The following is a 26,663-nucleotide window of genomic DNA, read 5'->3' as shown; positions in this document are numbered from 1 at the left end:
AGGTTGATCCTTTATCTATCGTCTACCCTTTAAATGCATAAATGGTACCTTATTTGTCAAAACTTGGCCGGTCTCCTCGTCCACAGTGAACTTAGTTCCCTTCTGATTAGGCTGCTGAACAATAGAATACTTGACTTGGCCGTTCACGCCTTTATCTTCATCGGTAGCTTGCACTTTAATCACAGTGCTACCATTCGGCGCTCCTTCTTCAACTTTCGGATTGTACATTCTGCAATCTTTGAAAACCGGCTTGTTGTCGTTCACATCAGTGATAAAAACCACAACTACAGCCGTGCTGGTGTGCGTGGTCGATGGTCCATTTAAGCAACAAGCTCCATCATCTAGAGCTGTTACATTTAATTCATATTTATCCCTGTCCAAAGAGATATTGTTCCCGTGAAGTCGAATCACACCGGTGATTTCTTCGATCACGAATTGACCTGAAGTCGTGTTTCCACCGACGAATCGAAATCGCACGTTATCACCGTCCTTATCAGACGCGACTACAGTTGTTACGAGAGTGTTCGGTCCAGCGTTTTCATCCACGTTTGGCGTGTACACTTGCTGAGAGAATTTTGGCTCCTCGTCGTTTTTGTTCTTCGTGTAAATTCGCACTGTCGCCGTGCCTGTCTTCGGCGGCTCACCTGTTTTTAATTAGAAAAAGGAAATTAGTGTATTGCGAGGAGAGATTGTGTAGTATTAGGGTGGTAGGTCCACTAAGAGAAATTTTGACAAAAATTTGTCACAAGATTAAATAGGAACCACCCTAGTGTAGTATATTCGCAACTGGAGACAAGAGTTATCAACTATACTATTTGTATATTTACTTTTATATATTAAATAATGATAAAGAACGGTGTTGTTACATACGGTTCATTTTGCCTCAATACAAGTAAACTATAATTAAAAGTAGCACTTGATTTAAAAAAATTATAATCATGAAACGATCGCAATTTTATGAGTTTCAGTGCATTCATGTTTCTCTCAGAATGCTTTTTTTACTTATGAATTATGTTGTGCTATTTCTTCGATGAAATTTTTACATAACATATTAAAATATGTAAATTCTCTACAATACGCTGGAAAATGTCAGAGGAGCGTGTGATCTGTGTTGAAATATTTTGATAAACAGTGAAAATACCTTTGTCTTTGGCGGTGACAACGAATTCGTAGTAAGCGTTGTTGTTATCCGCGTCGAGTTGTTTATTGTTAACAATGATCCCCTTCGAGTCGACGCTAAAGTGATCGTCCGACACCAGATACTCTATTTCCGCGTTTGTACCGGAATCCGCGTCGGTTGCTTTCACTTTTAATATGTTTGTTCCCAACGATATGTCCTCGTCCACGTTGTGCGCTTGATAATCCGGCAATTCGAATTTCGGAGCGTTGTCGTTCACATCCGACACTCGGATAGTCAACTAAAAATCACGCAAGCATTGTACAATTCGAACCGATATTTAGACTGCGGATGTTTATGGAATTTTCAATTTTTGTTGACAAACTTTCAGAAAGTGTCATGAGATGAAATCTTATTTTTAATAGGAATAGCCTTTGTAAATCGAAAACAAATAAAAATCTTATTAGATTATGTTGAATTCTATATTGTAGAATTTTTTGAACATTTTCATAAGCCATAAATGCATAAAGATCCGCTGAGTACTGATATTATACTCACACGCTTAGATTTTGATTACTATTGGATTGGAAGAAAAGCTCGAAGGATTTATAAATGAAAATTCGAAGGTAACATTAAGATATATTTTATAATAATTATTATATTTTATATTGTATTTTATATAAGATATTCGTAAGTTTATTCAATAACATATTTTCCATTCTGTTTGCCGTCTCTGAGGTAACTCAAAATTAGATTACGGAGTTGATGCATTTGTCATAAAAATCAGTGTATGTAATTTGAAACAGTATAAACATTAAGACAATTTAAGAACGGCCATATTATGTTATGGAAAATGTTTAAAACTGGTGGAAAAATGTTTAAAATTGGTGGAAAAGTGTTTAAGAGAAACAAAAAAGCTAAGAATACCTCAACTGCCGTAGAAAAACCGCCGGAATCTTCCGTAGCCGTGACCGTAAGAGTGTAAATATGAAGTTGTCGAAGATCTTCGAAGTCCAATTCCTTAGCTAGCTTCACTATACCGGAAGTGGGACCAATATTGAATGTTCCTGCTGCACCTTGACCCTGAGCCTTCAGCGTGTACCGAATCTCTCGATCAGCGAATGATTTCGCTTTCACCGATATGATGCTGAAATAGAGAACTCGGCAATATAACATAAATATATGTATTATACACAAATGGGTTTTACGTAAAAGAATTTAGTTTGGCGAGAAAATCATTCTAATTGGATTAGAATAGAAGGACAGTGAAAATGTAACTTACTCGGAGTCTTTCTTCTGATTCTCCGGAATTTCAGCTTCGTACGCAGTCATATAAAACTGCGGTGCACGCTTTCCACCTACGATCGATAGTCGCTCCTCAGGAGTCGACTGGTAACGCTTCTCGTCTAGACGGCCGTTTTGATCCTCTGCTTTTACGTAGAGAACGTATTCCATGTCCAACTGAAACAAATCGGTCCCACGGGTGCGTACGACGCCGGATCTTTCGTCCACCTCGAAACGGCCTCCAGCTGCAACATATAATTCATTTGATGTTTTACTAGGAAATTATCTTTTACATACAGGAAATATCAATTTTAAATTCAGGGAAAATTTAAATTTACATTGAGGTAAATTTCAACTTTAAATTGAGGGAAATTGCAAAGTTTAAATTGTGGGAAATTTCAAGTTTTGAATCGAAGGAAATTTCAAGATTAAATTGAAAGGAAATTTCAAGTTTTTAATCGAGGGACATTTCAAGTTTAAATTGAGGGAAATTTCACGTTTAAATTGAGGGTAATTTCAAGATTAAATCGAAAGGAAATTTCAAGTTTTTAATTGAGGGAAATTTCAAGTTTAAACCGAGGGAGATTTCAAGTTTAAACTGAGGGAAATTTCAAGTTTAAGTTGAAAGAAATTTCAAGTTCAAATGGATAGAAACTTGGAGTTTTGAATGGAGGAAAATATCAAGTTTTGTATCGAGGGAAATTTCAAGTTTAAATCGAGGCAAGTTTCCAATCAAATTTCAAGTTTAGGTTGAGTCAAAGGTCAAGTTGAAGGAAAATTCATTTCCATCGGTTTGGTAGTTCCAGACTTCCTTCAATAAGAAACGAGTGACACGTTTTTTCACACGTCTGTAAAATCAGCAATCTGTTAAATCATATAATACTTGTAGATGAAAGATCGTTACGTACTCCGATCTCGAACAATGAAGTAGTGAATATTGCTGTCCGTGTCAGGATCTCGTGCTTGAAGAGTAAACACGTGAGTATTCGGCGGTGCATTCAGCTGCACCACTGTTTGCATAGGTAGAGGCCGATTTATGAAGTACGGCGGCTCGTCGTTAACGTCCTTCATGTTGATAATGACACGCTGATTGTCCGTGTCTGCAATTGTCCATCGATTATTGATATGCATTCGCAACGTGCGCGCACAATTTCACAGAAAGTGCTGGATAGACGGATAATACTCAGAGGCGGTCACCCCCAACTGTGTTATTTTTTATGTTCATCTGTCCTCGCAATTATTTTGTTATTATACTGCGAATGTCTATGGAATGTCTATGGAAACGAGACGTGTTATATGTATTTTCAGGATGTACGTGAGGAAAAACAAAATTTCCTTTTTCGTCGCCGCCTCTAAACACTATCGCTCCGGAAAACAGCACACAAGGTTGCAAGCTCTACACCGAATAAGCATTCTAATCTACATGGTGTCCGAAAATTCCTTCAACATATCCGGAAATGGGAGAAATGGGTTCCTGAGACTATTTGAGGCGACGAAAACGTTGCTTCAAATGATGTCAGGAACCTCCCGTTTCCGGAAATGTTGAAGGAATTTTCAGACACCCTGTATAATATCTAATTGCTTCGATCTACGTTAACTGCTCAGTTACCAAACCAAATGTAATACATACAGGGTGGTCCACGCAACTTGCACACCTATAATAAATAAAACAAAAATTTTTTTGGTATCGTATGAGCCCCATTTTACCATTCAACTTTAACCTCAAAACATTTAATGTATCTTTGAAAACAACAAAGACATTTGAGGTGATAACGTTAGGTGGCTCACCCTGTATGTATTGTCAATGATTCTAAAACTACGGTGTCGTAAAATCTTGATTATCTAAACTTTGAAGTATTTCATAAACAGTTACATGTTTTACGTTAAACCATAAGCGTTTAAACACAAACATGGTCCTCGTTCGTCGGCCTTTATGCGTACAATTTTACCTGTAAATAAATTAGCATCGTGCTTAACTTATTTTCTCTAGGCTGTTCGTACTAGATCGACAAGTTTTCTCTTGTTTTATCGATCGGTATTGCAATAATCAAGATTCTACTGCAGAGATATTATGTATTAATATACGAGCAACTCGTTGGCCAAGTCTATAAAATTTGTTCGATATCATATGAATGAATCACATGTCATTCCGATTTGGCAAGAAAAATTGAAAAAATCATTTTGACCAGCGAACGGCTCACATAGAAACTGTACAAATGGTTAGATATACATATATATGAAAAATGAATATGGAAGATGTCTACTAACATTGAAAACCTGTGGAAGCCGACGGAAATGCGGAAAAAGAAAACATTCGTTATTAGCATATGACTGATATGTTGAAGCATAAGTAATCATGAGTTGCAAGATAGCGCAGATTCGAGGTCCGCCTAAAAAGTTTACATATTTTCCGAACTACTTTTGTACACCTTTAGATAATATACAGGGTCATCCGTTTTTAAACGGCCAAATGTTAACCAGCTGTAGAGGACCCCAAATGGAACAACTTTTACCCCTATCACTTTTTTTTGTTTCGGCCTTGATTTCCAGATAATTGCAAAAAACCATCATTTTTTGAGGTTACATAAAATTAAATATCTCAGGACTCCAATGATGAATCTTGATGGTTTTTCCTTTGTTTAGTTGAAAATAAGTAGGGGCATCTTTTTTATTCAATAAACTTTTTTGTATGACCTTCGGATCATGTTTTTTTTGGCGTAGGGTACACCGCCACTTTCCAACTTATTTCTTTCAGGCTTCACGGTGTGCCCCACGCCAAAAAGACCATGATCCCAAGGTCATACAAAAAAGTTTATTTAATAAAAAAAGATGCCCCTACTTATTTGCAACTAAACAAAGGAAAAACCATCAAGATTCATCATTGGAGTCCTGAGATATTTCATTTTATGTAAACCCAAAAAATGATGGTTTTTGCAATTATCTGGAAATCAAGGCCGTAACAAAAAAAAGTGATAGGAGTAAAAGTTGTTCCATTTGGGGTCCTCTACAGCTGGTTAACGATTGGCCGTTTAAAAACGCATGACCCTGTATACAGGGTGTTCATTTTAAGACAGAACATGATCGTGGATTAGTACTCCTATGTATAGTAATAACTAGAGTTAATGATTTGAATAGGCAGGGATAATTGTTGAAATTATTCAATTTTCTACGTTCACGTACGTTTGTAAGAGGAACTAGCCGTAAAATGTAAAACGGCGAAATTGTTAATTGTATAGTTGTATAGTTGTATAGTTGTAAAGTTGTAAAGTCGTAAAGTTGTAATGTCGTAAAATTGCGAAATTGTAGAATTGTAAAATTCTATAGTTATAGAACGTTGAAATTGTAGATTTGTAAAATTTTAGAGTTGTAAAGTTGTAGAATCGTGAAATTGTAAAATTCTAAAGTTGTAAAGTTGTAGAGTCGTACAATTGTGAAATTGTAGAATTGTAAAATTCTAAAGTTGTAAAACGTTGAAATTGTAAAATTCTAGAGTTGTAAAGTTGTAAAATTGTAAAATTCTAGAGTTATAAAATTGTGAAGTTGTAATATTGTAAAATTGGAAAATGGAAAATTCTAAAGTTGTAAAAGTAGAGTCGTAAAATTGCAAAATTGTGGAATTGAAAAATTCTAAAGTTGTAAAACGTTGAAATTGGAAAATTCTAGAGTTGTAAAATTGTAAAGTTCCAAAGTTGTTAAGTTGTGAATTGGAAAATTTCTTACGTTTTTAGTTCATACTTTCGTACTTGAAATGAATTCACGTTCGTTTTTTTCGTTCGTTCTTGCTTTCTTACGTAAAATGAACAGCCTGCACACCTTATGAATTTGATTTTGTGATTTGAGCAGAGCAATATACATTTCATTGTATTAATACTTATTTAATGGAAAATAGAAATCAATGACGTACGAATACTTGTTCTCCCAGCGAACTATGTGGAACTAGGATCGAAAAATAAAACGGAATTTGAACAGGAATTTCAACAGAAGTAATTACGATAGAATGTGATTGCGAACTAACATTTTTCGAGTAGCGCGGAGAGTACATGTATACATGTAATTGAATGCTTCCGGCCCCTTCGTGCGGAACGTGCGCGTCCTTTTTTCATTCTACCCGCCGAAACTGTAATTAGCGTGGAACTGACGATACGAAGGGAATGCTCGAATACAGTCGACCATTTCAAAAGGAAATTGTATCCACGTGCGAGCCCGCACCGCGCCGGAAGTGATCGTTGCATATTTCTTGCCGCGCCACGTTTCCCTACACCCGGCTCCCCTTTCGGCACGATTCTTGTTCGTTAATTCATTTAATGCTCATAAAATCGTTTCTCTTTCCGAATATCTTCCGAACTATTTACCGCGTCGAAAAATATGTTCAACAAAACCTGTAGATCTGGACAGACTGCGTCTTTTATGTCCTATTCCTTTTTTTCGTAGAACGAACGGTTTTCGAGAAAATTGAGAAAAATTTCCGCGACGTATTACTTAACTCGCCCATAATTCATTTAATACTCATAAAATCGTTTTTCTCGAATATCTCCTAAACTATTGACTGTATCAAAAAATGTGTTAGACAAAACCTGTAGATCTGGACAGGCTGCGTCTTTCATGTCCCATTACTTTTTCTTGTAGTACAAACGGTTTTCGAGAAAATTGAGAAAAGTATCAGCCACGTTTTACTTGCGGGTCGGCCGAGCGAGATAAGTGACACGTCGCTGACGTTTTCTCAATTTTCTCGAAAACCGTTCGTTCTATGAAAAAAAGTAATACTACATAAAAGACGCGGTCTATTTAGACCTGCAGGTTTTGTTTAACATATTTTTCGACGCGGTGCATAGTTTAGACGATATTCGAGAAAAACGTGAACGACGGGTCGTATTGTGCAAGCAACATGACGTTGACATTTTTCTCAATTTTCTCGAAAACCGTTCGTTTTACGGAAGAAAGTAATACGACATAAAAGACGCAGCCTGCACAGATGTACAGGTTTCGTTTGACATATTTTTCGACACGGTGTATTAATTACTTTTAATGCGACTCTTTTTGAAGTATTTAGAACAAAACTTTGGGGTGGCGTACAAGAAATTCAGAAGTCGAAAATAAGAGCCACCCTGATGATTATGGTACAATAGAAATGTAAAAGTATTCGATTGCAGCGTGCATGAGAGTTTTGTAAGAAGAGTTTAGATTAATTATTATACCTCCTAAGAAACACAGTTTAGAAGAAAAAGAATAGAACCCAGCCATAGCATACGTGACTGTACAGATGTATCGTATGAACGATCGGATTTATGTATGTACATATGTAGTATATGTGAAAATAATAATAGAAATAAAATAAAAAATGTGTACCGTAAAATGGACACCGAGTATACGGCGGGTACCGTAAACACCTATCTTCGGCCACGGAACGAACATCAAAAGAAAAATTAATCAACAATTTTGTTCAATATTTGCTATACTATCCGTTTAAAAGAACAGTCGTTTAACTAACATAACAATTTAAATATAAGCACTGGGTTGTCTTACGTGGTCTATTTACTGTAATTATTAGACTGCGGATGATTATGCAATTTGCACTGTTTGTAGAAATACTAATTAAGTTGATTTCATTTTTCAATTACGTCTGTACAATGCTCAAGGTTTATCAGTGTCTGATAGACTTACAGAATCAATAGAACGTAATAATTTTAAGGTTAGCTTAGTTCTTCGCGGAAAAGACGTCGAAAAAATCGGTTTTTATTTTTTTTTAACAACGGCGCACCAAACCAAAAATCTGAAAAATTCATGAACAATACTTATAACAATGTACCGCTACTGTAAAAATATAAATGTTGACGCTCTAGAACTTTCGCGTGAAATCTGCATTTTTTCGATTTTTTTGAGGTTTTCGATTCTAAATTTATATTCAGCTCCTGTATGTCTTGCAAATGATGCACAAATTTATCATTTTTCATAAAGATCCTCAGTCTAGTAATAGAGACGAGAGAATTATCTGTTTTACTTTACAATTTGTATATCATTAAATAAATTGCTTTGATTTGATCTATTATGCGAAATAAGAAATGTTCGCATTGATTGCAGAACACAGGAGCCGATTAAAAATTTAATTATCCTTTGAAAATTATTCTACCAAACTGAAACTAATACATAGTCGTATCTTGAAATATCTTCAACATGTCCACTGCTTTAAATTGTACTTTTTCCTCATCAAATCCGCAGTGTAATCATTAAACAATCTACCTTGATTTTACGGAATTTTCGAGGTTGCTGTTTCGAATTACAGAACAACCCAATGCAGAAAATATTCACAACGCCTTCCCGATCAAAACAAATTCTTCTGTCATTGATTTCCGTGATGAAAACGTCCATACCTAAATTCGTAATAGTCACCCAAAAATCAATGGTCTTTTCCGACCCCAATTCCTCGTAGTCCCACTTCTGTTTCACAGTAACGGACCCATTAGGCCCAACGCTGACCCATTTATTCTCGTCCCTGATCTTATACGTTTCATTTTCGTTCTCCTTCTCCAAGTAGAACGCGATTTTCCCTTCGATGTTTCCATCCGCCTCGGTGAAGTCTACTTTCTTGGTTGGTCTGACTGCTCTGGTGACTCTTCGCTTCTCTATTCGGTGAGTTTGCACCTCTTCCGGCTCGAAGGTGACGAATCTGACGATAACCTTCGCGTGTTTCTCTGTGGATCGACTTGGACTTCGAACATCGTGAGCTTCGACGATCACCACGTGCTCGGCGTCCTGGTCCATGTTGATTTCCGGCTCGTCGGCTAACAGAAGTTCCCCGGTTTGGGGAACGATCACCAGAAGGCGGCTGGGCGTCAGCAATTTGTAGGCGACCTTGTCAGAAAATACATTTTTTAAATAAACAGATAGCACACTTTGAAATTAATGTAATTTCTGTTTATGATATTTTCAACGTGCCTATCTTAACATGTAATGAACGAGATGAAACGAAGCTTCGTTAACTTATCTATTTTGATTTAAAGAAGTAGAACTATTAACGAAATACAGGGAGACAAGAAATGAAGGAGTTAATCATTTCTTATTATAATTCTGTCAAATCGACGAATTTTGAAAAACCAAATGATAACAACCATAACATAGACCTTTAGTATTCATATGTTTAAGAAGTTTCGAAGTGGCCACCCTTTGAGCCGATTCAGAGGCTCGAATGTGTTTTGAAATTTTCGGCTATGGGCCGCAGCTCTTCTGGCGTCATTGTTGGAAAACAAAAAAAAAACACAGTTGGAAAATCTTTCAAATTAAATAAAATTGTTGGAAAATTCTTCAAATTGAATAAAATTGATGGAAAATTCTTCAAATTGAATAAAATTGATGGAAAATTCTTCAAATTGAATAAAATTGATGGAAAATTCTTCAAATTGAATAAAATTGTTGGAAGATGTTCAAAATTGAATAAAATTGTTGGAAGATTTTCAAAATTGAATAAAATCGTTGGGAAATTTTCCAAATTGAATAAAATCGTTTGAAAATTCTTCAAATTGAATAAAATTGTTGGAAAATCTTTCAAATTGAAGATGTTAATATATGATTTCTCATCCATTCAAATCATTAAGCAATCGATGAAGACAATTTTCATTTTGCATTGATCGCAAGACACAGGAGCCAAATAAAAATTTCATTCCACTTTCGATTATCTTATACAGTTGAAACTTATAATCCGAGATGTCCATAAATCTGTTTAAAACCTCCACTGTTTAGAATTGTACGTACCAATTTTTATCATAAATGCATAAAGATCCTCAGTCTAGCAATAAAACTTCTGAACAAAAATGAATAACCAATTTACTATTATTTAAACAAACCTTATCCCCATCGGCGTCCTTCGCAGCGACTTTCCCCACTGTCGAAAACCGTTTCCACCCCGTTAAAGAGTTCTTCTCTTCATCGTCCCCAACAGTTGGCCTGATCTCGAACGTATACAATTCCTTCTCAAACACCGGACTGTTATCATTCTCATCCACCACGTACACAACACCATTGATCCTCGAATTGCTAACATAATTCCCATCAGAAGCGTAAATCGCCACCGTGTACAACTTCTTCGCTTCCCTGTCCAGAGGCTTCGCAGTCACAACCCTAACTCCAACTTTTGGACTGTTCAAGATCATGTTGAACCCCGTGTCTTCCGAATCCTCCTTTTTCAAAGCGAACGCTATTTCCCCGGCCTCGTCGGGGAGAATAGCGTAGTGCACCGGGAAAACTCCTTGCGCTCTCAAAACGGGAAATCCGGAGACCAAAGTTCCCGGCGCGGAGTTTTCCGAGACTTCTCCTTCGCCCAGGTGATCGTGAGAAAAGGTGAGTAGATTTTTCCGATCGATCACGTGCAAACCCAGGAAATGTGTCTCTGTTCCGTTTGCCATGTCCTCGAAAACGAGCAGGGTTAAGGATTGGTCCACCAATGGAGATAAACTGGATGTCGTCATCACCAATCCGTTCCGAAGAACTGTGAAATATTTTGAGTAATCGCTTTCCAGAAGACGGAACGAAGATGGACGTTTCGTGTGGAATTGTGTGATTTCGTAGCCTGGGTAGACATCGTGAGGTAGGACCACCGCAGCATCGCTCAGACCAGTTGATTTGGCCAATAGCAAGAGGGTTGTGAGTAGTAGGCGAAACATCTTCGGCCGATTGTCCTCGCCCCTCGCACTAATTGGTTTCTTGTCGGACTACAGCATTACTGGAGAATTCTGGAAATAGAAAGACGAGGATTCTGTTAGTATGATGAGGTTTCAATTCAATTTGTATTAGGGTCATTCTAAGTTCGATATACAAATTAAGTTAAATCAAATTTTAATCCAAATTCCCCTCGATTTAAACTTGAAATGTCCTTAATTAAAAACTTGAAATTTCTCCGTATTTAAACTTGAAATTTCCCTGAATTAAAAACTTGATATTTCTCGGTATTTAAACTTGAAATTTCCCTAATTTTTAATCATAAGTCATAATTTCCTATAAAAACTGAGTTAAATTAAATTTTAATTCTTTCCCTCGATTTAAACTTGAAATGTCCTCAATTTAAACTTGAAACTTCCCCTTCATTTAAACTTGAAATTTCCCTCAATTAAAAACTTGAAATTTCTCCGTATTTAAACTTGAAATTTCCCTCGATTTAAACTTGAAATTTCCCTGAATTAAAAATTTCTCGGTATTCAAACTTGAAATTTCCCTAATTTTTAATCATAAATCACAATTTCCTATGAAAACTAAGATTAGTCTTTTACCCTCGATTTAAACTTGAAATTTCCCTAATTTTTAATCATAAATCACAATTTCCTATGAAAACTAAGATTAGTCTTTTACCCTCGATTTAAACTTGAAATTTCCCTCAATTTAAACTTGAAATATATGATAAATTCTATAATTTTGCACTGAAATTCATTATAAAATGTTTCTTATCCACTGATAATTCTCGTAACATTTATTGTATAACCATATAAACATTTTTTAATTAATTGTTTTAATTTTGTTGTCTTAAAAAAACTGTTAAATTGTTCACATTTGTTACTTATAGACACCTATAAATACGCAGGGTAATTGAGCTAAGTGTGCCACCTGGATTATTTTTTAATTATTTGGTACGCGTAAAAATTGATTGAAGCTGTGAGGTTTCGAGAGTAATGCCTAATTCTGAAGAAGTAATCTGCCACGTTCCCAGGCTAATCGTTCTGCAAAACTGCAGCACAGACACTGGTAGCATTGAACTGGCGATGAATTATTTCGACAAGTGTAATTTGTGTCCCTGATTCGAATTTATGTCTCCCTTTAAACAGAGCGCGCGTACACAATGCAACCCACACACACACACACACACACACACACACACACACACACACACACAGACACACACACACACATACATATGTGTATGCCACAAGTATTTGAACGTATTTTTCTCAAATATCTTTGAAACCATTCACCGTGTCGAAAAATATTGTAGACAAAATTTATATGTATATCTGGAGGGGCTGCGTCTTTTATATCCTATCACTTTTTCTCGTAGAACAAATGGTTTTCGATAAAATTGAGAAAAACGTCCAATGAAATGGATCAAACATCAAAATAATTCATATAATGATTTTTCTCGAATATTTTCAAAACTATTCGCCACGTCGAAAAATGTGTTAGCCAAAACCTGTAGATCTGGATATTCTGCGTCTTTTATGTTGTATTACTTTTTCTCGTAAAACAAACGGTTTTCCAAAAAATTGAAGAAAACGTCGACAGTGAATGAAACATCAAAATAATTAATTTAATGCTTGTAAAACACCGTTTTTCTCAAATATCTTTGAAACCATTCACCGTGTCGAGAAATGTGGTAGACAAAATCTGTAGATCTGGACAAGCTAAGTGTTTCATGTCGTATCACTTTTTCTCGTAGAACGAATGGTTTTCGATAAAATTGAGAAAAACGTCGACCAAAGTGCAAACATTTCTTCAGAAAGTTCGTATAAAGATAATTGAAAAATCATTTCGGTCAGAGTGACTAACGCAGAACAGCTTAATTACGTCTGACTTCTAGAAATCGAAAGGCCGTAGAAAAAGTATGAATGCAGCTCGAATGCGAAACAACGCAACGTTGCGTGGCGTCGCGAAAAAGTTTGGTCCGTTCGTGGGTCTTTTTTTTTCGTTGTGGTAGTTTTGAACTTAAACGAGCCGCGGCTGACCTCACGTCCGGTTCTCCCGAGGCGTGAATAGAATCAAATGGAACAGGGGGGGTTACTAAATGACAATGGTCAACTCGTACGCGCCGGTTCTTATTTCCGGTGCAACGTAGTGGACATTGTTCATTGCGTCGCGTCGTTCCTCTGGATAAATCTCTCCGTGCAGAAAAGATGCTTGTACTCCCTTGCCCGTCTGATCATTATACTACGGATTTGATACACTCATGGGAAAAATCAGTAGGTGCCGTTTAAAACAGTGAAAAAATTACAATGATCTGATAATGCCAATCAATAATGTTTTCAGCTTGTTAAAATTATTGCGGTAAGAATTAAACGCCTATCTGGCTCCAGTCTCTTGCAAATGGTGCAGACAACTTTGATTTAATCAATTTTAACTATAGACAAATAAATATTAATTGTAATACTATTATATCAATATTAAAATCGTAATATTATAAAGATTTATGCAAAATAAACGTTTCGTGCATTAATTTTAAGAAGGAGGGGCCACGTAAAAAGTTCTTTGATCCTTTAATCATTTTACATACGTTGAAAATAGTAATTTCATGATATTAAATTCTCTTAATCTTTGTTCTATTTGAAATTGTACGCACCCATTTTTGTCATAATTGGATAAAATCCGCAGTCTAATGATAAACGTATGATCCTGGCCCAGGAAGAGAATCGTACACGGTTAAGTCCGTTTGAAATGTGACACCCAATCCCTCTTTGGAACGTATTAAATGACTTCCTTTCGCTTGGACTAGTACCAGTGGGTCTCGAGCAAGAAAAACGATACATTGGGCTGTAGCCCCACGTCCTCTAAAAAAAACTCAGCTCACTCTACAGTAGCGGGAGCGTGAGACTCGAATTCGATATGGGCTAACGTCGAAGAAGGGGCCGAAAGGGTTAGCTGGTGTCACGGAAAGTGTACCGTACGTCTTAGAAGGGGTGTGGAGAGGTTTCAAGATGCTCGGGGGATCTTGAAAAGTCTAGACTTCGGATAGTCTCGGAATTCGTCGAGACATTATGATTGATACATGATACGGTAGCTAAAAGAAAGTCATATTCAAAATTGAAGATGAAGATCTTTCGAACTATTTACCGCGTCGAAAAATTTGTCAAACGAAACCTGTAGATCTGGACAGACTGCGTCTTTTATGCCCTATCACTTTTCTTCGTGAAACAAATGGTTTTCGAGAAAGTTGAGAAAAACGTCGGACCAAATGAATGCAATGTTGAAATCGTTTTTCTCGAATATCTTTGAAATTATTTACCGCGTCAAAAAATGTGTTAGACAAAAGTTGTAGATCCGGACAGACTGCGTCTTTCATGTACTATCACTTTTCTTCGTGGAACGAACGGTTTTCCAAAAGAAACGAAAAAAACGTCGACACAATGAATGAAACATCAAAATTTAATGCTGGTAAAAAATCGTTTTCCTCAAATATCTTTGAAACCATTCACCGTGTAGAAAAATATGTTAGACCAAATCTGTAGATCTGAACAAGCTAAGTCTTTTATGTCGTATCACTTCTTCCCGTAGAACGAACGGTTTTCGAGAAAATTGACAAAATGTCAGCCACGTATCACTCGCGGGTCGGTCGGGCGAGACGAGTGACGCGTCGCTGACGATTTTCTCAATTTTCTCGGCAACCGTTCGTTCTACGAAAAAAAGCGATACGTCATAAAAGACGTGGCCTGTCCAGATCTACAGGTTTCGTCTAACATATTTTTCGATACGATCAATAATTTAGAAAATATTCGAGAAAGAAATTTTAATATTTAATCTTTGCACAGACTCTTTTTGAATTATATGGAACAACTCTTGATTGCCGTAAAAGAAATTCAGAAGTCGAAAATAAGAGCCCGATTGATTTTCCCGTTGCGGTGCGGCACGATAGTGTTCCGCGTCGGATATCCAATATTCGATATCCGGTTGAAATTCTTAATTACGAAATAATCAGAGCCCGCGACTGGCTCTCTTGAATTCTATCACATTTAAACCGCGACGATGATGGGTTGGTTCGTCGTGCTTGTGCATCGGTGAACGAGCCTGTTCCAATAGTTTTCGTAACGTGGCTGCCGCCGTTGTATGTATGTATAACCGGCAGCGCTCGGCGTTCAATCTGAAAATTGATACTGACGCTAACGAACGATCTGTCGATTCCTGCTGCACGACCAGCTCCGCCAGCCATACATGTATATCGTGGCAATTTGCCGGCAACTCATTCCGCGTATATCCTTCGAATTCGCTGATAACCCTTTTTCGATATCGTTGTTACCGATTTTCGACGATTTAATTGCCGGATCTGTATCGTTAAGCGGACTGTTTTGGCTGTTACGTCACGTCACGTATTAATTTAATGCTGCACCGGCTGGGGAAACGATATCGATTAATCAACAAGCCTCGAGGAAACGCAAGGGTGATTTAAAAATATTTAGAAAACACGAGGGGTGCGTCGGCGTTAACAATCGAGGAAGAGTCTGGATAAAAATAGACGGCGATTCACCCTTTTAGAATGACTTATTGAATATGCTACGCCAAGAGAGAATGACTCCGTGCCTTTCGACATTTAGAAAATCATTCGGGTTTAGGCGCCGTGAAATCGCGTGTGGGTGTACAAGCCCCCCCGTGGAGTATACTTGTTCGATGATAAATCTTCTTCGGTTAATAGGCTTATGTCACGGTTTAATATGAGGAACTCGCATTCGGGACGATGCCGTCGAAGAAACAGGCTACAGGCCAGGTCTCGTAATGCCCCGTGTAAGAGGATTACTTCGTCGTGAGAAACCAGTCTCTCTCGCCATTGTCTTCCGTGTTGAACATTTTTCGATGGCTTCGGACGATTGACCGGTCGCGGTTTCCCTTGATACACCGCTATTTATATTATGTGTCTTCGTGGAACGTAAAAAGCCCGCTTCTATCGACTTAACGATGATTTGTACATGTGCATTTGGGTGACTCTTATTCTCGACTTTTGAATTTCTTTTGCGGCGCCCGTCAGGGTTGTCCCAAATAATTAAAAGAAAGTTTAGGCATATAAAATCGTTCTTCTTGAATATCTTCGAAATTATTGACAGTATCGAAAAATGTGTTCAACGAAATCTGTAGATGTGGACAGGCCGCGTCTTTTATGCCGAATTACTTTTTTTCGTAGAACAGACGGTTTTCGAGAAAATTGAGAAAAACGTTGAACCAAATGAATGAAATATTGAAATACTTAATTTAATGCTGATGAAATCGTTTTTCTCGAATATCTTCTAAATTACTGACCGTATCGAAAAATATGTTGCATGAAACTTGTAGATCTGGATATCCTGCGTCTTTTATGTCCTATTCCATTTTCTCGTGAAACGGACGATTTTCGAGAAAATTGAGAAAAGCGTCAGCCACGCGTCACTTATCTCGCCTGGCCGACCGGCAAGTGATACGTGGCTGTCATTTCTCTCAAATTTCTCGTGAACCGTTCGTCTCGCGAAGAAAAGTGATAGGGCATAAAAGACCCAGTCTGTCCGGATCTACAACTTTTGTCTAACCCATTTTGCGACGTGGTGAATAATTTCGAAGATATTTGAGGAAAACGATTTTTTACAAGCATGAATTATTTTGATGTGTTCATTGTATTGACGTTTTTTTCGGTTTTTTGGAAAACCGTCCGTTTTACGAAGAAAAGTGATAGGACATAAAAGACGCAGTCTGTCCGGATCTACAACTTTTGTCTAACACATTTTGCGACGTGGTGAATAATTTCGAAGATACACGAGAAAAACGATTCTACCAGCACTAAATTGATTATTTCAATATTTTATTAAATTTGTCCGACGTTTTACTCAAGTTTCTCGAAAACCGCTTGTTTCACGAAAAGAAGTGATAAGACATAAAAGATGCAGCCTATCGAGATCCACAGGTTTCGTTTAATATATTTTTCGACACGGTAAATAGTTTCGAAGATATTCGAGTAAAACGTGATACGTGAAGTTGTTGCACGCTTCGGGAAGTCCCCGGGAAAGTGTAGAAACTGAAGGGGGCGTGAAGTGGCGGCGTGTCGGTGATTAGCAATAAAAACTGCCCGTTTAATTAAGCCAATTAGAAGGATGTAGCTTCGCATACTAACGAGTGGTGCCGAATGTTTTCTAAGAAAGTGACGTGGCCGTGTCTGGTCGGCAAAATTGCCCGTTTAACGAACAACCGAGAAGGAAGGGCGAGAAAAAACCGGTAATAACAGAGGGGTTATTACTCGAATCGTTGAAAGGGGTTAATGAGGGGTTGCGGCGCAGGTCGCAACGTTCACCGAACGAGGGAGACAAGGATCATCGGAGCAGGCACGCGCGATCGATTCCTTCCTCCTGAAATAACAGCCGAGTGCCTATACTATAGGTATCCTGCACAATATTGACGTTTCGAGTTCGTTGGCCTGGCAAATATTGTATTTCACTATAGCCGCTGTTGCTGCACGTAATCGATCAAATCTTATAACATCACAAGACGCGCTAGATAAAAGACCAATCTAGGCTGCGATCGCCCTCGAAAGTTCTATTTCTGCGTTAACCAGTCGTAATTTCCACTATCCGCCAGCGTAATTTCTATTATTCGCAAGCACGCACAGCTGCGCGTTTAGCTATCGAAAATTTTAAGATTGGACTAAACGACTTCATATCTTTCTTCTATCTTCTTTCTCCTTCCTAATTTTTTCGTTCACTTTCTTGCTCGTTCGTATTCTGTTTCTAGCTGAGGCTGCCTTCCTTCTTCTTCCTTCTTTCTTCGTTCTCTTTCTCACTCATGCATATTCTGTCTCTATCTGTGGCTGGAGTTTCCCCATCCGGCCTTATATATGTATATATTTCCACCATTCACCCTCCCCCTTAGCTCTTCTTTCTTCGTTCTCTTTCTTGCTCGTCCGTATCTGTCTCTAGTTGTGGCTGGAGCTTCCCTACACCCTTCGCTTTAGATTCTAGAGTCTGGGACGTCTGCAGCGTCTCCTTCCTCGTTCTCTTCCGCGGTGAAATTCCACGACGATATTCTCTGCTCCCCTCTTTCCGTACTCTCCCGTGTTCTTTCAGCTCTCTTCCTTTCTTCTATGTCTTTTTTATTCCGTCTTTGAACGTGTCTCCTGTACAGTACTGTTTAACTGTCTCCCCCATCCGACTCTTTCTTGCTCCAACGTCACCAGAGTGGTTCGGAATCGTCAAAACGTGGCCAGAAATCGGAGATAAACTCGGATTTTGATTGGAAATCGATATTCCGAGGGTTTCCGAGTCGCTAATTATGAATCTGATTGGAAAATTTCAAAGAACTAAACGGTGGATTCGATATATTCAGTCAAATTAGAGTGCTTTGCATATTTATTGTTGTAACTTTTACATTTGCAAGAAATATTTACGCAGCCATCTTAAGGAGGCTCTGACAAATACTTCTATGCAACAATTCATCGTGAACTGTCGCAAACTCCGTTTTCTAATCGTCATTAAAGAAAACAAGAGACAGAAAAACAGGTGTTTCGCGAAAGACAATTTCCGAAGTTTTAAAATATTTCTATGCTATATTAATTATTATATGTACACGCAGAGCTGAAAGAACGCTCTTCAACGCTGTATGTCTAGATTCGCTGAAATGATTACTCATGAAAAAGTATGATGAGGCGAACAACGTTAATTTCAGGAAGACGCGCGATCATTCTAGGACTCGCGCGTTTGTGCTTGTCTTGAAACTTCTCTCGAAAGATAATTCGCGACTTACAGTAATTTATATTTACGCTAAAACCTAGTCTGCACATGTAAGAACCTATGGGCAGAAATTTCGGCGATTCTGAACCACACAGTGATCGTCGCAGCCTTCGCACTCAGCGTTTTCCTAGCGTTGCCAAAGAACCTCCTTCAATCATTCCCCCGAAACGAAGCCTCTTTTCCTCTCACCGCAACTTCCTCTCTCGCTCTCCCTTCCTCCCCTAACCCTAGATCTCTCTCTTTTTCGACGTTCACCCCCTTCCTGGCTCAAGAGTTTGTCGTCCTCCGCGTCTCGCTCGGCTCTTCGCTGCGGGATTTCTTCCGTGAACCCCGACACGAGGGCTCCCCTTACGTCGAGAGGCGACACACAGACGTAGAAACAAGATGGGGGAGACACATAATCGAGCAAGGAACGTCGCGTCGCGCGACGCGAAAGAAGGAGGAAGAGCAACGGGGGAAAAAAGAAGACGGACAAATAGCGGCGGCGTCCTCCAATCGGGATCCTCCGAAATATTTCACGAGCTAAACTGCACCGGCGGCGGATTCTCCACGTCTGACAGCGTCGCGATCAATGCAAATTAGCTGGACAAAATGTAATTCCGTAAAAACTACATAGATGCTAGTCGTATGAACCAATGTCTAAATAGTGAGAATATCGACATTTCTCTATCGGTGACACAGCCGAAAGTCTTTTTTGTCGACAGAACGGTGTGCAAGCATTTTCAGTTGATATTTTCCTACATTTTGTAAGGAGGTGCGTAAAAGCTCTTATATTTGTTTAAACTATATCAATCGATATCTTTCAAATACGTTTTATATTGGGTCAGACAGAAAGTTCGTAGCGTTTTCAAATTAACCTTCCGGCGAGCGCGCGTGTGCACGGAGTGCACGTCTTTCTCCTATAAATTATCATGTGTTTGGTATGTAATCCAGTAGATTTGTATCCGTGGAATAAAGTACAATCATATTTTTAATGGGAACTGCCTTTGTAGATTGAAAACAAATGGAAATTCTACAAAATTCGATCTAATTTTCTAGTCTAGCCTTCTTTGAACATTTTAATGTGCCGTAAGAATGCATAAACACCCGGAGTCTAGTAAACACAAAGAATGTTTTGTCCAGCTAACATCTCGAATCGCAGCACTGTGCGTCCATGTCGGTGTGATTCCCCAGCATTGCTCGTTCGATAGCCTGTTACCGGAGAAAGTGCAGCCTCTTGACCGTAAGCCGGGAAAAGGGAATTTTCGATTTCCGATTATCTCGAAAGCGCAAGCCTGTGGGCCGCTGTCGCGTCGCGTCGCGTCGCGTCGACCCCGTTACACCTTCCGGCAGCTCGCGACCGGAACTCTAGCCGATCGTGAAAGAGGCCGTCTAACGAGGCGTGTCTCTCGTCGAGAAACTGGGTTAAGCAGCGAGAAAACCAGGCGGAGGCGGAAAAACGTAATTTTCGGTAGCTCTTTCTCTGAAAATATTCTTCCTTCGCGGTTGCAGACATTTATTTTCTTTCTGAACACTTTATACATATATCTACCGGTAGCCTATCAATAGGCTTTTCGATAATTCTGCTGCACCTAATGGAAATTTGAAAATCTTCTTTTACAGTATTTTACACAATAATCCCGGAATGAAATTATTGGATTTTGTTATTGAGGCTGAGTTGTTGGTTTATAATTACAATTGCTGTTGCCATTCAAGGATTCTTTAAAAATCCAAAGACTTTCGTTCATAGTAATTTGATCAACGCGATCTCTCTCTCTCTCTCTCTCTCTCTCTCTGAACTCTTGAACTCCTATGTCGCAATGTTCTATTTCTGATCCTCGCTGTCACTGAAAATTAGCGTCCTGTATGCAAAACGAGTCCGACGGAATTGAGCGGTGCGATGGAAATGTCACTTAGAATAAATTGAGCGCCTCTGCTGTTAAGAGCGGACAGGCGAATTACGTTTGTTTCAACTTAAACGCGGAAGATTAAAACAGCTAAAGCCGCGAGACAGCTAAATTGCTTTCGACCAGAATCGAGTGCCCATCGCTATCCTTGGCTGTCTGATTTACTATCAACGGTTCTCGCGGACGCAGAGCGGCGAACTCGGCCGAAATCCTGGCCAAAATTCACATCTTCAAATCTATGATGTATGTGAATCGCGTATTGAAATAAATGACAATGGTATGACTTTGTGAAGGACAATACTGTACCTACTTTTTTTATGAAAAATATTGAATTTGTATATATACAACTTGTTGAAAAGTAATATACCAATATTTAAGGAAAAGAGAACGATTACAATTGAAAACTAGAGGGTTATTGTTGCTCGCTCGCTTCGCTCGCTCGCGAGTAGGGTTGTTTTTGCTCGCGAGTAGGGTTGTTTTTGCTCGCTCGCTTCGCTCGCTCGCGGATAGGACTGCTCTTGCGAAAGGGTTAGTGGTACGCATGGCTAGTAGTACCTATAGCTATTAATGTTTTTTTTTTATTTGGTGTGTGACTCTCCACGAGCCACACAAAGAACTACCCGATTCGTTAGTTGCAGTATATTATTATCATTATTAAGTGTACGTTTTAAGAAGATTATACGTTTTCAGGGAAATTTAATAGTTTTCTACTTATCAAAATGTTTGCTATATGGCGTCGCATTAAACGAACATCGCAGGCTCGTTGCTCGCTTGGTTCCTTGTTATAGCATACTAATGTTGCTAAATAAATTGTCTTAATTAGTTTTTCGCAAACGATACAACTCCTCATTATCCGGGTTTGCAGTATTGATCTTGGTTTTCTGCGATACTGTTAATTTAAATTGTCCCAAAATATATAAACCGCGCTCAATTTTGAAACTCTGCTCAGTGCTACATACAACATTTGTAAAGTTCGTTTTTCTGATGTTTTAAAATTCAAACATACTTTTCTCGTATGTTTGTCCCTGATTTTTATGAATCGTAATCGCTTCAGAAGGAACCACTGGAAATTGACTACGTGTGATTTGATATTTTTCCTCACTCGACATATTTACTTGATTCGATATTTTTATTATTGGTGTAAAATTTTGATCAATATTTGCATTTTTCATATAATCACGATAACGAGTTCTTACTTTCACTCCTACTCTAGCCAATTGAAAATCTAACCACAATATAGACGGAATTTTAGTATTTTCTTGAAAAGTAATAAATTTTAATATTCCGCATGTGTGTGTGCTCCATTAACCAATCCGTTTTCAACATCAATGTTATTAATAATATTATCATATAGTTTATATTAATTTTCAATTTAATCTCAGTTAATAATTCGTTTTGAACTGATTGTTTTTTTAAAGATTGTAATATAAATTTTTTTTTGTACTTTCATCGATATTCTTTGAAAATGTATTCTCGGGAGTAGAGATGATTAACTCACTCTTGCATTGGGATAATTTTCGATTATTGTAAGCGGAAACATCATCGTAAGGTACAAAAAAAATTTTTTTTTTAAATTTTAAAAAATCGAAAAACAAATTTTTTATGTAATTACGTTTGTTTCTTCGGTGGAAACTTTCCGTTCTCTCGGTTAAATTGCATTGTTGAATGAACTTCTTTCGAAAAAACTAAAAAAACTAAAAAACTACTTGACCAAAATGGACCAAAATCTAATCAGCTCTAAGTTACAGCGGGGCACATCGATTGCATCATTCATCATCCTGATCGCGTTGTTACTTTTTCTGAAAACGTTAACGAAAAATTTGATTACATAGAAACGGCCATACGCACACACACACACATACGAACATTTTGCTGAAAATAGTCTAAAATGACTGCAATGACCATGAAACGTGAAGATCTGCTAAAAAATCGATTTTCGATTTTCGGGGTCATTACAATAACTTCCCTATAACATCGGGAAGTTAATAATGTTATGCTCCTTGTGGAGGAGTGTAGAACTTTATATTCTAGCATTCTTTTCAATATTTTCATAAGCTGTAAATGCATAAAGATCCGCAGTCTATACATAGGCATATGTATATCTCGATAGAAGAGCGATAAAATATTGCCTCGCAAACATTATCGGAATTCTTTAATTAGACAAAAGTGAACGACACTATTTCTATTAATACCGCGATCTTCCTCGAAATAGTTCCTTTGTGCAATTACGTACTTTGATTGAGCTATTTTCGCGTATCAATTTCTTCGTCCGTTTTCTCGCAGATAAACAACAATTACGTAGATAGACGCGATCGAACGTTGTAGAACAATTTTTCAGCTTTGAATATTCAAGCTGCGATGTAACGCATGCAATGAAATGTTGAAATGAACTAGAAGATTCTCTCAACTTAACCTTGAAATTTCCCTGAATTCAGAACTTGAAATTTCCCTTAATTTAAACTTGAAATTTATCAGAATTCAAAGCTTGAAATGTTGCTTATTTAAACTTTAAATTTCCCTGAATTCAGAACTTGAAATCTCCCTTCATTTAAACTTGAAATTTATCAGTATTCAAAGCTTGAAATTTTGCTCATTTAAACTTGAAATTTCCCTTAATTTAAACTTGAAATTTATCAGAATTCAAAGCTTGAAATTTTGCTTATTTAAACTTGAAATTTCCCTGAATTTAAACTTGAAATTTATCAGAACTCAAAGCTTGAAATTTTGCTTATTTAAAATTGAAATTTCCCTGAATTCAGAACTTGAAATTTCCCTGAATTCAGAACTTGAAATTTCCCTTAATTTAAAATTGAAATTTATCAGAATTCAAAACTTGAAATTTTGCTTATTTAAACTTGAAATTTCCCTGGATTCAGAACTTGAAATTTATCAGAATTCAAAGCTTGAAATTTTGCTTATTTAAACTTGAAATTTCCCTGAATTTAAACTTGAAATTTATCAGAATTCAAAGCTTGAAATTTTGCTTATTTAAAATTGAAATTTCCCTGAATTCAGAACTTGAAATTTCCCTGAATTCAGAACTTGAAATTTCCCTTAATTTAAAATTGAAATTTATCAGAATTCAAAACTTGAAATTTTGCTTATTTAAACTTGAAATTTCCCTGGATTCAGAACTTGAAATTTATCAGTATTCAAAGCTTGAAATTTTGCTCATTTAAACTTGAAATTTCCCTTAATTTAAACTTGAAATTTATCAGAATTCAAAGCTTGAAATTTTGCTTATTTAAAATTGAAATTTCCCTGAATTCAGAACTTGAAATTTCCCTGAATTCAGAACTTGAAATTTCCCTTAATTTAAAATTGAAATTTATCAGAATTCAAAACTTGAAATTTTGCTTATTTAAACTTGAAATTTCCCTGGATTCAGAACTTGAAATTTATCAGAATTCAAAGCTTGAAATTTTGCTTATTTAAACTTGAAATTTCGCCTTGATTTAAACTTGAAATTTCTCTAGATATAAACTATAAACTAAATTCGCTCTTAATTTAAACTTGAAATTACTGTCAATTCAAATTCAATTCAAGAAATGAGAACGAAGGAAAAAAAAAGAAGGCAGCCTCAGCAAGAGACAGAATACGAACGAGTAAGAAAGAGAACGAAGAAAGAAGAAGGAAGGCAGCCTCAGCTAGTGACAGACACGAACGAGATAGAAAGAAGAGCGAGACACTCGAATTGATTGAGAGAAAGGGCGAGAGTGGCTGGTGCGCGCTGGTTCCGACTCCGACTACTACTACATACTACGGGAACTACTATAGCGGTCTGGCGGGCGGGACGAAGCGTGCTTGTCAATCGATAACGGCTCTATGCGCCTAAAGCCACTCTCGCCGTCTCCTCCTACCTCCACCGTTACTATTCTAGCAGTTATTGTTAGGGGCAGTTAATCTACAAAGTTTCCGGATGTTGTTGTGCACCTGGCACCTCTGTCGCGTTCAAACTTTCGGGTTGCCGGACGTTGGACGTCCGACGTCCGACGCTGGACGCACATGCGACGAACAGCTGAAACGTGATTACGCTGTCTATAATTAGACGAAGTAGACTCGCTGAAGTCTAAAATATGCTGCATATTGGGTTGGCAAGAAAGTAATTTCGGTATTTTAAGGTGAAATAAACCCGAATTTCTTTATTCAAGCAATGAGCTTTAACCCTTTGCGCTCGAAGCAATTTGAACTCCAAAATCAAGATATTTGTTTCAACCCAGATCATTTTTGTTCCATGTAATCTTTTTTACATTGTGCACATGAAATTGAACCTGTTTTCTTATATAACAGTTGAGCATTTTACAATTTATAGAATTCAGACAAATTGAAGAACGTTAAAACTGTTTTGAATAATGGTATGAACAATTTTTAGTGGCGCCTTAGACTCGCCATTCGAGTGCAAAGGGTTAATCAATAAAATATTTTCTTGTTTATTCTTTTTGGCAAAAGATCATCAAACAAAAGTACAAATAAAAGTAAAAATACCGAAAAATATTGTACTCCCTTGAAAGACGAAAATAGTACAGGTTGCTTGGTTAATTATTAGTAGGTCTGAATTATTTAAAAAACAATTGACAAATATTGGACTTGGGACACTTTCAAAATGAACGGCTCATGTATACAAGATTAAAAGTTCATTGCTGTCTTGTAAATTTCTATTTACTCAAATGGAACACAATCTACGTACAGCGAAACACATGAAAATTGTCGGACGCGGTTAAAAAATGTTCCGTATTTAATAATTGCGTTTGTTCGTTCGCAAAGGATTTCCAAGCCGGCATTCTCGGGTTTTCAACATAACGTAAATTGGTTCTTTTAATAATTAACCTTCCTAGTCGGGGATCAAAGGAAAACAATATCGAAGCAGAGCCAAGCAGAGCTGAGTCCACTGCGTCATTGTGTCTGACGCCTTTTACGTCGCGTATTCGTCGTTGATTGCGTTCACGTCCTGTTATTCTGCCGTTCAACCCTTTGAAGGGTCAGCTTTGAGACTGGTCTTTGTCGCAGTGAATATTTTCCACGCTAGAGAAACTCCTACATTTATTGGCGAGAACATTCGCGGAGGATAAGGATAAATAAAAACTTGCTTTTCATTTCTCAACTCTTTTTTTTTTACTTTCTAGCACATCAAAGTATAATTTAGCATGGTTTATTAATTATTCCATTTTCACTTGTCAGATGACACATCTAATATTCGAAGCAAGTCTTTAAGCTAATAGTATTTGAACAAAAGATCGAGAGTAAGTACATATGTACAGTAATGCCCCATTCTAAGTCCAGTCGAGGAGACAGATCTAAGTTACTTCGCCCACCCCATTCCACTGGAGAATATCCTATAAAAAGCGAATTTTTTATACATTTATCGCGCGTATATTTCAAGTTCATTGAGGGGAATTTCAAGTTTAATTGAAGGAAATTTCAAGGTTAAAATAAATTTTAGAAATTAACAGGTATTCTCTTACAATAAATTTGTGTTTTAAGTTAACTTTGATAGAAAATTAATTTAAGATTTAAATTGAAGGATGAATTTCAGGTTTAAATTGAGGTAAATTTCAAGTTTTAATTCATGGAAATTTGAAGTTTAAATTTTGGCAAATTTCAAGTTTGAATTCATGGAAATTTCAAGTTTAAATTGATTATTGAATTTTTGTAATTATTATATTTTTCTGTGAGATCTAAATATTACCTCTCTGGAAATCACTTTTATTAAAAATAAAATACATTTTTTTCCCAAACAAATCGCTAGGTCCGTTTGTCAGTTCCAGAACTGACCCGCATTGAACATGTTAATCGAGGTCCTACTATAATAAATGGAATAATGGAAGATGGGATTTTTGAAGAATCGGCGAAACGTTGTGTTTCTTTGCTTGTCGGCGTGGCAAGAAGCGCGAGAAGGGTCACGTGGTCGATATTTCCCGCAGTAGCCGGTCGTTTACCGTTCATTTACATGAA

At 37.3% G+C, this 26,663-nt stretch overlaps 1 protein-coding gene across 9 annotated transcripts in view; it reads right to left on the bottom strand.

Annotated features, from left to right (window-relative positions):
• LOC143217166 (neural-cadherin) overlaps window positions 1–26,663 on the bottom strand; it is a 211,129-nt gene that overhangs the window by 166,265 nt on the left and 18,201 nt on the right. For 4 of the 9 annotated variants that reach the window (XM_076441042.1, XM_076441033.1, XM_076441032.1 and 1 more), the window contains exons 3-10: window positions 10,240–11,124; window positions 8,770–9,250; window positions 7,748–7,792; window positions 3,310–3,501; window positions 2,400–2,646; window positions 2,045–2,264; window positions 1,142–1,418; window positions 49–644 (exon numbers count right to left, since the gene is read on the bottom strand). In XM_076441042.1, coding sequence (XP_076297157.1) covers window positions 49–644; window positions 1,142–1,418; window positions 2,045–2,264; window positions 2,400–2,646; window positions 3,310–3,501; window positions 7,748–7,792; window positions 8,770–9,250; window positions 10,240–11,055 — 2,874 coding nt within the window. In that variant the 5' untranslated portion in view covers window positions 11,056–11,124. Of the gene's footprint in view, window positions 1–48; window positions 645–1,141; window positions 1,419–2,044; window positions 2,265–2,399; window positions 2,647–3,309; window positions 3,502–4,669; window positions 4,679–7,747; window positions 7,793–8,769; window positions 9,251–10,239; window positions 11,125–26,663 lie in introns of those variants that run through there. The other 5 variants (XM_076441040.1, XM_076441035.1, XM_076441037.1 and 2 more) reach the window with 3 other exon arrangements.

This window comes from Lasioglossum baleicum, chromosome 16, assembly GCF_051020765.1.
Source record: "Lasioglossum baleicum chromosome 16, iyLasBale1, whole genome shotgun sequence".
Classification (NCBI taxonomy): Eukaryota; Metazoa; Arthropoda; class Insecta; order Hymenoptera; family Halictidae; genus Lasioglossum; species Lasioglossum baleicum.
This window is presented reverse-complemented; position numbering and strand designations above follow the sequence as displayed.